At 32.0% G+C, this 15159-nt stretch overlaps 1 protein-coding gene across 1 annotated transcript; it reads right to left on the bottom strand.

Annotated features, from left to right (window-relative positions):
• Positions 1 to 6064: 6064 nt before the first annotated feature.
• On the bottom strand, positions 6065 to 10667 carry LOC127702991 (uncharacterized). The gene is made up of 3 exons (XM_052207356.1): positions 10562 to 10667; positions 8650 to 8815; positions 6065 to 7092 (listed from the first exon to the last, which is right to left on the bottom strand). Exons 1-3 carry the CDS (start codon positions 10637 to 10639, stop codon positions 6536 to 6538), a joined length of 801 nt encoding a protein of 266 aa, XP_052063316.1. The 5' UTR covers positions 10640 to 10667; the 3' UTR covers positions 6065 to 6535.
• Between the last annotated feature and the right edge of the window lie 4492 nt (positions 10668 to 15159).

The following is a 15159-nucleotide window of genomic DNA, read 5'->3' as shown; positions in this document are numbered from 1 at the left end:
CAAAAGACAAATAACAGCAGACAAAACACAACATAGAAAACTAGAGACTGAGCAACACGAACCAAATCAAAACCCGGGGATGATCGCAGATGCTCCGGAAGGGTAAGCTGATCCTGCTCCACATGTGACACCTGATGATTCTGATTTCTGGGATACGGAATTCGAAAAGAATTTGTCATGTTGCGCCGTTTTTGGTTATACGGTTTACGGTCAGAATAATCGGCAACAATGTTGCGCAATCGCAGTCGTCGTGTCCGAGATATTTCAAATGACCTTTGAAGACACATTTACGGTATCGTATTAGAATAGGAATGTCTGTACGGTATTTGAAGAGTTGCAGCTGTGAATTTCGAATTTGACGGTTCCAAATATTTGTTTCAAAGAATCGTGTCGCTAGTTAAATTGCACTATTTGAAGTTGGCGAAATATTTGATACACGGACATTCATCCTAATGTACTATTTCAATACGCATGGCGTGTAACACAGGAATAAAAACGACGAGAAAGATACCTAGTGTACATTCAAAACTCGAGAAAAACTGTCATTGCCATTGCAAAAACGAAAGACAATTTCACAAAAGACTACATAGAAAACTTTAAACTGAGTACAAGCCCACACAAAGGTGGTGATCACGTGTGAATTAGGTGCGATTGACATGCGAATACTCATTAAAGATATCAGGCTCATCAATGACGCCCTAATTAAACAGCTGGAATGAACAATCAAATACAAATTTGAAGAACATTTAAAACCCGAAAATTACAAAAAGGTGTGCCAAATACTAGTTATGCTTATGCAATCTATACCTTGAGTAAAAAAACTTTAGTATTCGAAAAAATTCAACATTTGTAAAACAATAAAACAACAAAATGAACATATGATATCTCATGTCAATACACGAGTGCTCACTACTGGGATGGTGATACCTTCGAATAAACGTCTACCAGCAGTGGCCTCGACCCAGTAGGCGTAAAACTTCCTCCGAGATACCAGGCTTATAATTGTGTACGCCAGACACGCGTTTCGTCTACATATGACTCATTAGTGATGTTCGAATCAAAACAGTTAGGATGCCAAATAATGTTTAGATAACAACCTTACTGAATAATTCAACATTGATGAAAAGTAATATAGGAATTATCACCTACGGATAAAGCAATTTTCATTTTACTGACCAAACATTTTTTACGCTATAATGTTGCGAGAAACGAATTCTTGTACATGCTTAAGAAAAAAATCTCATAAATAATAAATGAGTCAGATTTAAAAAAAAAAACATTATTTGGTTTTTAGTTTTGGTTTGTTTGTTTCAGGAACAGTTCACATTTATAGTTTGAAGCCAAAACTTTTTTCAGGAATAAAATGTTTTTATTTTTCTAAATTGTAAATTTATATTTATTGTTCTTGATCTATTTAATATTGTATACATACATTAAGTTAACAAAAAATCTAAATTTATTAGATCAAATTAAATAATGTTAAGAAATGACTTGCCTTTGGTACATCATTGGTATCATATGCTGAAAACAGTTTTATCTGGTAAAAACAAAGAATGAGCACCCAAGTCAGCATTGCAAGGATTAAAGATGTGACTAAGATCATAAACCATATACATGGATATAAATATCATCTGTCAAGGTTAGGTGATTTGGAATTACTGCAAAGGTCACTGAAATTAATGTAAAGTTCAATTATCATGATTATTTTTCGTGGGAATGAGAAGTAATTCTTGGTACATATGGTTGAGGAAATTTGTAACTATTAGATGAATGACAGACTGTTTTCATGGCGTTGAAGGACGATACAAAGACAAATTAAATAAATAAGTAATACTATGGATTTGTAAATTTACAAACAATGTGTTTTTCAACGTTTCCAAAGTTCTATTAATATTTCTGATGTTTCTTTCGTTTCTTTTATTTCATTTTATAATGTTGTATCTTTACTATATCTAAATGCCAAATCAACATTTCATTAGAAAAAACTACAAAGAAGTGTCCATTCAATGATTCTTGAGTTTATAAAATGAAAACCGTAGCATCCTTTGTTAATTTGATTTATTTCTCTGACATAAATATGATGTTTTTGTTGTAGTTACTCTATCTGAGCCAGTATTATAGTTCGAATTCGGTTCTTTAGTTTGAACATATTTTATTGTTCAAAAATGACAAATGGATTAAACATGAGTTTTTCAACTTAGTAACGTCTTCTCCAATACATACATAAATATACATATGAATGAACATTACATATATCTGACTTCAACCAGTTATTATTTTAGCATGAAGATATAAAAATAGATTACATATAAATTTGAAGAATCGAATCAATCGATATTTTCCACTTAATATAACTAATCGAGTGCGTCTATTTTCAGAATAAATAAATACAAACACACCGAGCTGTGTAAAATAAAATATGTTAGTGTTCGGTTCTTTGAAGCCCAGTCAAAGTTTACCACTCGTCTTTATGGCAGTTACGTTATGTTATATTTTTTGAATTGTTGTTTTTCTGTTTTTTTTTCTTTTTTAGCCATGGCGTTGTCAATTAATTTTCGACTTATGTGTTTGAATGTCCCGTTGGTATCTTTCGCCTCTGTTTTACGATTTACTTCCTAAACAAGCAAATAACCTAGCTTGTCAGGGTTCAAATATTAAACTTATATTACACTTGATATCAAATATTTTCCACGTAAGGCGAGAAGGAATAATTTATATCAGCCGTTTATCATTGTTCTTAACTTATAAAAGATCGATTCAATTTTTACCAGATTTTTTGTTTTTTTGTTAAAATATCAGTCTGTTCGGAGTTAAACACTTCGAAATATCGTTAAAAGTAGCCGGCTAATAACAATGACAGCTACAACTGTCATTTGGAATCACGAACAAGTTAAAGTGATGGTTATCAGACCGGTATCGTGGATTTTGTTGTAAACTCACGGTTCTGAAAACTTTATATTCATTCAAAATAGATAAGATATTTCTATCCCGAGGAATGAATGGCTTAGCCAAAGTTTCATTTACTTGTTGGAAATGATTGGTTTTCAACGCTCTTAACTTTTTACTTTACTTTGCCATCATTTTATTTTGGTTCGAGTGCCACTAATGAGTCTTAAATAGCCGAAAGCGTGTCTAGCGTACCAAATTATGATAAGAAAATAAGAAGATGTGGTGTAATTGCTGGTAAGACAACTATCTACCAGATATCAAATTAACTAAGCAATTATAGGTCACGATACGGCCTTCAACAATAAGTAAAACTACTACCGTATATAATAAATATTAAAGGCTCGAAATCACAAAATATAAATAAATAAAGAACGGTAATTTTTATAAATAAATTATTTCTAAAAATATTGAATTATTCAAATTTCTTCTTGCAGGTTAAAATGACGTTAGTCGTAATTGACACAACTTGTTGTAATTGTTTGTCTTCCAATTCCTACTTTAATTGGACTTCAAACTATTTTGATTAAAGCGCAACTGATGTGTTTTATGTAGACGAAACGCGGACCTAGCGTACAAAGTTAAAAGCCTGGTATCTAATGTGATTTTCCTCTCATCCACCTCCGTTTTATCAAATCGACACGTTTATTTTTGGAGTACATATATCAACTGATATTTGTCCTTCACTATATAATATAAAATAGTCAAACGTTAAGCGAATTGACAACTTTTGATCACTGTGCATTCTCCAACCGACAAACATCTTAAGACTGAACTCCACCAAAAATCGGGTTTGATCTCAGTGCTCCACTAGTGACACCAATCGTGTTCATCCTATGAAATGTTGACAAGTTAATTCTCTACAAATTACAAAACTATCGTCATTCACCTCAAAAGCTTATCAAACCTTTAAACAGACTTATTCACAATAGATATACTTACGATACTGTTGTCAAGTCACATAAGGTGCCTTGTTTGGAATTAATATTGATTCACTCATAGAGTCTTTGCATCGGAAATAAGCACATTTATTCTAAAACCAGTTGTTGGGTTATGTTCCTCTCATATAATTAATGATGGCAAATTACTCAACCCCTAACGGGAGGGATTTTGGTTAATATTCATATGAGGAAGACATAATCTTTCAATCAGTTTAATTGAGGACTGATTTAATAACTTTAAAATGTTTAGTTTTCTATTGTATGGAAATCATTCTGCTCTTCAGAAGAGCACGCATGGTTAAGCTCGATCAATCATTAAAAAAAGCGCCATGTCCTACATCATTGTAAAGGGACCTTAAATGTGCTTATTATAATCGGGTTACTCATTTTGAGGCACAATAGGGGATCCGAAAGGCGCTGCCATTCATAACTTTCATTTGTTGTCAAGCAGCGAACTTAAAATTAATTTCATAATGTTGAGTGATACTGAAGAATATTGTCAAGATTATTAAATTCAATTAATAAATAGAAAAATTCAAAGTTTCTGCCAAAAGGAAATAAGTGTCAGACATATCCGAAAGGCGGCTACACGTTACAACTCTTTTTTTGTAAAGTTGTTGCTGACTAAATATACTAATTATGTTATGAAGTTAAGAAAAATATGACGAAAATACATGTTATTGTTTCCAATCAACTTCAAAGTATCGGTGTACAAAAAATAGGTCTGAGCCAGATTTAAAAACATCACACAGATTATAAATAAATCACTGTAATGATCTAATTGCATTTTCCCCCAGTCCAGAGTGAAAGAATTGTAGAAACTTAACTTTCTTTCTGACAGAAACTGTAAAAGAAAAAAAAGATAACTGAAAGATAGCACAGGGACATTCAAACTCTAGTCAAAATCAAACTGACAACGCCATGGGAAAAAAACCAACCGAAAACACAAAAAAAAAAAGCAAAAGTTTACAAAACACAACATAGAAAACTGAAGACAGAGCAACACGAACCACTTGTAAATCAGGTGCCATGGAAGGGTAAGCAGATCCTATCCACATGTGGCACCTTTAAATCAGATGCCATGGAAGGGTAAGCAGATCCTATCCACATGTGGCACCTATAAAAGTAACTTTCTTTATGACAGGAACTGTCATTTTTTTCGAGGAAACTTATGTCTGTTAATGTCCCTGGATTAATAAATACAAACGATGTCGATGTTTTGACGGGTTGTTGGAAGGGAGTTTATTTTAGAAAAATAATTATTTTATTCATCAAATCCATGAAAGATCCACATATAAGAACTAACACTGAAACAAAATGAAATAGTTTCCTAGTACTTTGAAAATGTGTTTTGAATATGAGATTGTAAGCATGTGCATTGTAAATTCAAGCTTATGTGGACTCTATTTAACATTGTTGGAAAACATGTCAATTTGAAGACTGTTTTGGCATCTAAATGTATTTTGCTTTTATTGAAGGTGGATTTATTAATGAAAAATATGAATTGTATTAATCGAAAATTTGTGAAAATCCTGTAATTTAAAATGGAGTTTACTAGCGACGTGTACGGGAGCCATTAAAATGGCGGCAACCCTTCAATTGACACGTCTCAGTTGAATAGTTGTCTTATTGGCAATCACACCATATCTTCATATTTTTATATTGACTGTATATTTTAGCTAATGAAAAAATTTATGACAAAAAAATTGCATTAAAATGCTTCGCATGTTATATCGTGGCTTGTACCAAGTCAGGAATATGAAAGTTGTTTTCCATTCGTTTGATGTGTTTGAGTTTTTGATATTGCCATTTGATAAAAGACTTTCCGGTTTGAATTTTCCTTGGAGTTTTTGTTATTTTACTTTTTATGCCTCATTTCAAAATCAACGTCATACTAGTTTTTAAGAATATAACGAATGAAAAAGCTTACACGTTGATTAAAGAAAACAGAAAATGTCTCTGTGACATATTTAGTTTAAATCATATGGAAAAACGGGAATGATTAATGGATAATGATTGAGGAAAAGGAGGGGGGAGGGTAGCAGAGGGAAAATACATGTGTACACATGTACACTGGATTAATTAGAATGACACCAATACGAAACGGGACAATAGACACAACAAATTTTTCGACAATGTTGACGTTGGCCCTATAATTTCATTCGTAGCAAATTACACAAAGAAATGTACGATTTTATTTCAAAAGAATCTTTCCGAATTACTATGCAGTCGGCATTTTTTCAGCCTATATTTAATAAATGTACAATAACACAATTAGCCTAAATATCCCCATCCTGCAAACTTCTAGAAAGATAATACAGAGTAGGGTTACAAAGAATATGTTTGTAGCATATAACACAAATTTATATTTCGTTGATAATTGATCTGTCATTATATTCAGCTTCATTTTGTTTTTCAGTTTTGAAATTCAAGGATTGATGGATTAACAAACAGACAATGAAAATATACCCCAAAAATATCCAAATATTTGTAGTTTCTCCCATCCATGTCATTTTTTCATTGGTGCAAATTTGTTTCATTTGCAATCGTACTACATCTCTTTATTTCTAAAAACATAAAATATATCAAAATAATCGAATGGTCTTTTAGAAAACTAATAATTAAGGCAGGATTTAATTATTATATTTTTATGTATCTGTTTGTAAGTCTTTTCCCCATTGTAGCAGTATATTACCGACAAGGTCGTTCTGATTATGAGTTATGGCAAGAATATGAAAGTAAAATTCTGCTAGTTCTACGCTATCAGCATTCATTGTCGAAAAATTGATGGAAGATGTGACCACAGTTTCGTAATTTTCATCGTATCTGCTGTACTTCGTTGTTTCGTTGAAATACTTATCAGTGTACTGTTTGTCAATATCCATCGGATGTGTTCCGTCGGGAATGGAATCTAAACCATTAACAACGATCCTAAAATAATCGTGTATTTCGTAAGCCCCACGTGCACAGTCAGTTACTATTGCTTGATACGTTTTAACATGTGAGAGAGATGTCTGTGTTATATTCTGTAGTATTTGATACTGACAACTGGTTAAATAAAAATTTGTCTGAATGTTCTTCTTCGTTGACGTTTTAATGGAAACGGTCATGTTTTCAGTCGCCGACCGCGCAGTAATTCTTGGGTTCAATAGTTTTCTTTTTTTCGGCACTTCTACACTAACTGCAAATACATTTCCACTGTTTTCTAGATGAAAAAAGACAAAACAATAAATTTAAGGCATGTATATATTGTGTTTAAATTATATCAACGGAATGACCTCATATGCAACTCGTTACGTCTTACTTAAATGGTATGTAAAAGAAACCAACAACACAAACAGATGTTAAAATCAGTGTGCTGTTATACATAACGGTTTAATAGAGGTCCAAGTATGTCACAGAAACTCCACGTGATCTTGAAAACTTCTTTTCATGGAAGTTAGAAAGACTATTTATATTTCAAAATGGCCTGAATAAAGAAATCTGCAATCTTAGAAAAAAATGAATGCAAAATTTCGTTTTCAGCCATTTGATTTTATTCTACAGTAACCAATTATGATGCAATTTCTGTGTATTTGATTTTCAAAAATTGTTTGAATATAAAAATCATATGACTTGATTTGCTTCGTTTTATTTAGATTTGCAAAATTCGACAAATGAACAAACCATTCATCTCTTTAGAGGTATGTTTTTTTTTAAATATATTGTTTCTGCTCTTCGGTCGGGTTGTCTCTTTGAAACATTTCCCGTTTCCATTCTCAATTTTATTTTAGCCTAATTTCTTTAAAGACGCAATTAGTTTCCATTTAGAATGATGGAAAACAATGACTACAACATTACGTTCAAAAATATTCTTGTTCCTGTATGTTATTTGTGTCTTTCAGATACATTGTTTGTTGACGGGTGCCACATGTAGAGAAGGTTTGTCTTTTGATCATGTTCCCCCTTTTTTTTGCTATGGCGTTGTCAGTTTATTTTCGTCTTATGAGTTTGCATGTCCTTTTGGTATCTCTTACCCCTCTTTTTCCCCTTTGAAGATGCCTTTCTCCCACCTCTGAAACATAGGCACGAGCATCACTGAAGAGACATTAATGGTCGAAATGCGAATCAGGTTCAGTAGAATCGTTACCGTTAATGTTTTGAATATTCCGTATAAAAAACTAGCCTTTTTATTTGATGTTTAAGTGTATTTAGTTTATTTTATGCATTCATGTGACATATTAGTTTTACATTTCAGCAAAGTCAAGGAAAATGCTGCCATTTCCTCGGAATAACCAAATAGGATCAACGTTTTAGTTGGGTCCTGAGGATCATCGAAATAAATAGACGTAGACGTGTTCACCGGTACTTTTTATTTTATCAAAAAGTAAAATAACAAAAATACCGAACTCCAAGGAAAATTCAAAACGGAAAGTCCCTAATCAAATGGCAAAGTCAAAATCTCAAACACATCAAACGAATGGATAACAACTGTCATATTCCTGACTTGGTACAGGCATTTTCTTATGTAGAAAATGGTGGATTTAACCTGGTTTTATAGCTAGCTAAACCTCTCACTTGTATGACAGTCGCATAAAATGCAGTTTATGAAAAAATTTAAATATACAGAAACACTTTTTTATTCCAATGTTATGCTGACATCACGAAAAAGGAAACAGTTCTTTTTTATTTGAAAACGAAATGGAATGAACATCAACAATGAATCCTATACATGCAAATGAAGTCAAATAAAGGAAAGCCGAGAGATTCCTTGTATACTTACCTTTTACTACACTTATAGTGTACTCGCCCGCCTCAAATGTTACATTGTTAGGTGCTTCAAATTTTGCAGTGTATGTTGTGGCCAATTTTTGCTCATCCCATACTTTTGAAATTGAAATGATCTTGATATCAGGTAACCCCATTGGCCTTAATACTTTGGAATAGATCTATAGGGAAAAAGAGAGACATAATCAATAATAAATTCTATTTCATGTTTGGTCTCTGTAATTTCCTTTAAGGTTTTTAAATATCGTTGATAAACATCACGATTTTAATATTTTTGAAACATTATGAATCTAAGTTTATATTCATCAACTTAACCGAATAGTATATATGCAGAGATTTAGAAGATGAACACCTTACAAAGAAAGGACGCTATTCTATTTTTAGGCTTTCTAAAATAAAAGGTTTTGTTCCTCTGTATATTCATGGAAAATGTGAATTTTTATTGTTGTATGAAGATTTCGGATAAACTTAAACTCAACAGTTAGCTGCAATATAAGAAGGTATTTGTTTCTAAAATGGATAACATGGGATATTGGACCCTAAATCCTGGTTTTTCATAGTATCTTAGGACTAAGACATGTCATAAGATGGTCTTAAAAGATATCTTGTTCCTATGTGATGTGTCTTAAGGATGTTTGCTAGTCTTCTTTTTGACTTTTTGTCGCATATTCTGATTCCTCTGGTTTAATCAATGTATAATTCCATTGCCCGCTAATCCCTACTTTTCTTTCCATAATTTTAAAACATATACATGTAGTTAAAAGGTAATTTCTTAAAATCTTACAAAATCCTTGTTACTTTTTCATAGTTTTCGAAGGAAAAAAGGTGCCAACGTTAAATGTATAAAAAATCTAGGGAAAATTATTTCCCGCCAATATTTGAATTGTTTATATCTAAAATAAAAACAAGGACATGAACTTTATTCTGTTTTTTAGGTTCAGTTATTTATATACTATCAGTTTATGACAGTCATTTAAATAGGTTGTTATTTTGAAACAGAATAGCAAACATCCTAAAGTTAAGATAAGCCTAAAATTAATTGAAAAATTAGAACATCGAAATACATGTCTTATGATAGTCTCTGGGTGGTTAGAAATGGGTTTCCTTTAAAACTGTATCGATAACACATTTGTTTTGCTACTCTCAGTCTTTTCATGCTTTAAAGGTGTTATTTGACTGTATTCTGTATTGCAAATAAGAGTTTTAATACTTTCAACGGCAATTTAATAAAAATACTTTGTCCGTTAGATGAATTTCCATGAAAGTATCGTGTTATGCGTACATGTCTTCTATGAATTCATCTAAGGGTTCCAATTTTAATATGTTATAAAAAATTGTTAATATTGCTCTTAAAAGGACAGCAATACCGCATGGAAGAATTATTTATGCTACTTATTCTTATGCATATGTACGATGGCAAAAAATAATCATCGGTATCCTAATAATCATAATTTTTCCCAATCGTCTTAATTTTCAACAAAAGACTTCAGATATCTTATGGTATGATTTTAGGGCTCATGTCATGTGATACAGTAATATCAATATTCACACACGTTTTATGAGCGGATGACATGCGATATCGAAGTAATCATCATCATTAACGATGTAATATCATTCTGGCAAATGATAAACAAATTATTGCTAGAAAAACAATCATAAAATATTTTTGCTATTTATTGAGGAAATGATCTCAAAAATTGTTTTTAGTAGCATTTGTCTTGTATTGTCGTATTCTGTAGTTAAGGAACCATCAAAAAAGTTTTTAGAAACAAGCTTTTCAAAATCGATTTAAAAAAAAAAAATTTAAATGCATATTTTGAACTCACTGTTTTGGATCTTCTATATTCTAATTTAAAAGATATCAATTTTATTATGTCAAATTAAAGAATGAAATCAAATTTACTTACCTTTGGTAGATTTCTGTTATTATATGCAGACAGCAAACCTGCATGGCAAAGGCATAAACCAAGAACCCAAAGCAACATTTGAATGATCGAAAATGTGACTGAGATCAAAAACACTATACATGAATATAAATATATATATGAAAAAGTCATTAGGTTATAAGGCTTTGGGATGAGGTATTACTGAAAATGTCGCTTATTATATGTCGTTAACTATGGTACTTTTTCGTGTAAATGATTAATAATTCTTTTTACATCCGGTAGAAAATCGTGATTATTAAATACTTCCAAGGACATATCATTGAGTTGAAGGATGATAGAACAATTATTGTTGAAAAAAATAAAATAGAATGGATTTGGAAACGTACAAAATTTTTTCTTTTAGTTAAGATGCTATTTTTGTTTTTTGCAAATGAAACATGTTGTGTCTAGATTATGTGCAATGGTCAAACCAGAATTCTATACAAAAAAAAAATCACAAAAATACCGAACTCCGAGCAAAATTCAAAACGGAAAGTCTCTAATCAAATGGAAAAATCGAAAGCTCAAACACATCAAACGAATGGATAACAACTGTCATATTCCTGACTTGGTACAGCCATTTTCGTATGTAGAAAATGGTGAATTAAACCTGGTTTTATAGCAAGCTTAACCTCTCACTTGTATGACAGTCGCATAAAATTCCATTATATTGACAACGATGTGTGAACAAAACAAACAGACACAATAGGTAAAAATGTCAAAAATAGGGCTACAGCAGTCAACATTGTGTTATAATCTTAATCACTATAAAAACAAACAAATATGACAATGTAACAAAGAAACACAAAAAGGCATATAGACAAAGCACATTAGTAAAAACGAAAGACAAAAATAAAAAAATCTACCATAGCACAATAACACAATGAAAGGATGCATAAGTACAGAGCCACGTCACATGTAACAAAGAAACACAAAAAGGCATATAAACAAAGTACATTAGCAAAAATGAAAGACAACAATACAAAATTTACCATAGCACAATAACACAATGACGGGATGTATAATTACGGAGCCACGTCAAATGGATATCACCAAAAACAGACTAAATAGACTAAAGTTATGCTTTTTCAACTGATTTTTATAGTTCGTTCTTATGTTGTACTGTTACACCACTGTCCCAGGTTAGGGGGAGGGTTGGGATCCCGCTAACATGTTTAACCCCGCCACATTCTGTATGTTTGTGCCTGTCCAAGTCAGGAGCCTGTAATTAAGTGGTTGTCGTTTGTTGTTGTGTTACACATTTGATTTTCGTTCATTTTTTTGTACATTAATTAGGTCGTTAGTTTTCTCGTTTGAATTGTTTTACATTTGTGATTTCGGGGCCTTTTATAGCTGACTATGCGGTATGGGCTTTGCTCATTGTTGAAGGCCGTACGGTGACCTATTGCAGTTAATTTCTGTGTCTTTTGGTCTCTTGTTGAGAGTTGTCTCATTGGCAATCATACCACATCTTCCTTTTTATATTCTAACATTTTTTTTATCTTTTTATTTATAGCTGATTGAATCAATTTTACAAATTATGTTTTTTAATAATGGAAGAGTCTTGGGTTTGACACTTCAGGATTTTAACAAATACAACCTTCTAATTTTCACAGAAATATGCATCCCTGCACCATGATAACAGAAATGACTGCATTGTACTTTAAGCTATTAGTAATAGTTATCCCATAAAGACGCGATGATTCAGTGTAAGATAACCCCGATGGCCGGAGACAGGAGGGTGATCTTTCACTGAAACATCGCGTCCTCATGGGATAACTATTACCAACAGCCTAAAGTACAATGCAGTCATTTCTGTTAGCATGGTGCACGGATGCATATTTCTGTGAAAATTATCCAAATTTTATGTACTTTTCGACAAAGTTACACCTACATGACATTGCCGTAGAATTTTTTGTTTATAAATATGTACTACTTTCAGGAATGTATTTTCTGACGGGCACGAATAAGTGGTTCTATAACGGATTAGAAATCAGGACATTGGTTTTCTCTTTTAAATTATTATTTTGTTGTAACCCGGGTGCCTTTTAAAGAATATTACACGGTTATAGGTAATGCTCATTGTTAAATGTGTTACGATGACGTGTAGTATCATTGATATTAATAAAAAAAAGGTATCAATTTTACTGCATTGAATGTGCCTTTTGACAATTAATCTCATCCTTAATGCTCATGGTCAAATCATGTGAAAATCAATAACCTGAAAGGTTAAAACAACACAAAAGATTGTAAAGTAAAGCCGAACCCGGACACGGAATCAGAGCTGTTAATCAGAGAGATACAATCATTAATCAAATTTTTATAACGTTATCCGTATTTCACTCTAGTACCTATAAAGTAATGGTAACTATGCTTTATTAATTTTGTATTAACATTGTGGGATAGATCAAATTTATTCAGTGTATGTTTACTTGTTTACTTGTTTTTGTTAATATATCTTTTGATTGAGTTTAACTATTTCAATTGATATTTTATAGTGTGTCTTTCTATGTTGTGATGTTACACTATTATTTTAGGTTAGGATGAAGGTTAGCGCCGGTTAAAACGTTTAAATCCGCTGCAATTGTTTGCACCTGTCCTAAGTCAGGAACCTGTTATTCATTGGTTGTCGTTTGTTGATGTGGTTCATAAGTGTTTCTCGTTTTTTATATAGATTAGACCGTTGGTTTTCTTGTTTGAATGGTTTTACACTAGTCATTTTGGGGCCCTTTATAGCTATTCGGTGTAAGCCAAGGCTCCATGTTGAAGGCCGTACTTTCACCTATAATGGTTTACTTTTACAAATTGTTACTTGGATGGAGAGTTGTCTCATTGGCACTCATACCACATCTTCTTATATCTGTTGTGCAGTTTAGAAACAGACGTAATTGTTCGCATATTTGTCCTTTGGTCAAAGTTAGTTGTTGAAATTTTATCATTTCTCCTCATAGTATGTTAAGTGAAGGTAGTAATAAAACAACGTACACAGGTACATCAAAATATGATAATTTTGTAGTTCAGAGTACGAGTACAGAAGTGAAAATTTATAAAAGGTGGTAAATATAACACAAAATAAGTAAAAATTTAATTACAGAAATACATTACAAATTGTGTAAACATGTTCAAGTTTGTATTTTATTAAAAGTAAAGTTAAGTATTGTATAAAGAAAAAATAAAAAGAATTACATCATTTACTGTATGTCAAAAGTCGGACATGCTCGGGGAATGAAATTGAGACCCGGCCTGAAATTCTACGGTCAGACGCATTCGAGCTTCAATTTATTTTTTATTTTTCAATGGATTTCTGTTAAGATTTTGTTAAATTTATTTTATAATTCTTTGTCAAAATTGAAAAACAAATAAGAAAAATATTTTCTGCGAGCCAAGACTCGGACCTGAACTTGGAATCATGAAACGGCCTGAAACAAATTTATAATTTTGAGTCAAATCGATGGATATGTCTTTGACGACCGATGCCACTTTTATGGGCTGTATTCATACATATATATATGTTACAGGCATTTTCTAAATTTAGGCATTTTGTAAAATGCCTTAAAACTTTAGGCATGTTCTAAAATGCCTGCAAGATTCAGGCATTTTACATAATTACTAATTTTTCTAGGCATTTTACAAAATGCCTGGAAAAATTGTAAAATGCCTGAAACTATTTTATAGAATGAAATGTTAAAAAAACAATTGAGAGCTTTGAACAACAGAGCAGTTTTATTTATGATAATTACTGAATTTCAAGCTTGCAATTTAAGAGTTTTAATAATCAAAAATAAGTTTTACTGAATTATTCCAAATTCACACAAGCACAGAACTCGACAATTATTTGTTATTTCTTAAAATGTTTGGATGACAGAACTGTTACACAATATTTGTCCTATTTTTTGCAAATACATTGTTTGGCGTCAAATCTGGTTTTAGTACTTCGACCACATTTGGAGAAACCTGGATCATGACACATTTAGCTCTTTCATTACCTTTTCTGATAAAACACTTAACGTTCGACAACATTAGGTTTCGCAATAAGCACACACGTCACACATGAATATCTTCTTTTTCATGTTCCGAAAAGATTCAAAGTACATTATCATGATTAGTTTGACATGCATCTTTTGGCTTATGGCTTTTAACGGACTGAAGCAGATCTACCCCTGACGGGTAATGCAGCTATAACAGGAGACGCTTACCCTGTCAATGCACCGTTATTTGTCACTTCTTGGTCGATTTTCGAGATTTTAACCACAGTTAACTACTGATTCTGATTATTAATTCATTAGATTGCAAGGACCCGTGAATTTCCTTGAGGCAGTGAAGATGAAGATACTTATATCTTTGCATCACAACCAAATACGGCCTTGTATGGCGAAACCCATGCTATAGAGGGGAATTTGTTTGGATGTATACATTCTCATTCTTTCTGTATGGGGACATTAAATATATTGCCGCATGTTAGTAAAAAGTAAAATCACAAAAAATACTGAACTCCGAGGAAAATTCAAAAAGGAAAGTTCCCAATCAAATGGCAAAATAAAAAAAAAAACAAACACACCAAACGAATGGAAAACAACTGT

The sequence above is a fragment of the Mytilus californianus genome, unplaced genomic scaffold (assembly GCF_021869535.1).
Source record: "Mytilus californianus isolate M0D057914Y unplaced genomic scaffold, xbMytCali1.0.p SCAF_5, whole genome shotgun sequence".
Taxonomy (NCBI): domain Eukaryota; kingdom Metazoa; phylum Mollusca; class Bivalvia; order Mytilida; family Mytilidae; genus Mytilus; species Mytilus californianus.
Note: the sequence above shows the minus strand (reverse complement) of the source record. Positions and strands in the feature narration are given on the sequence as shown.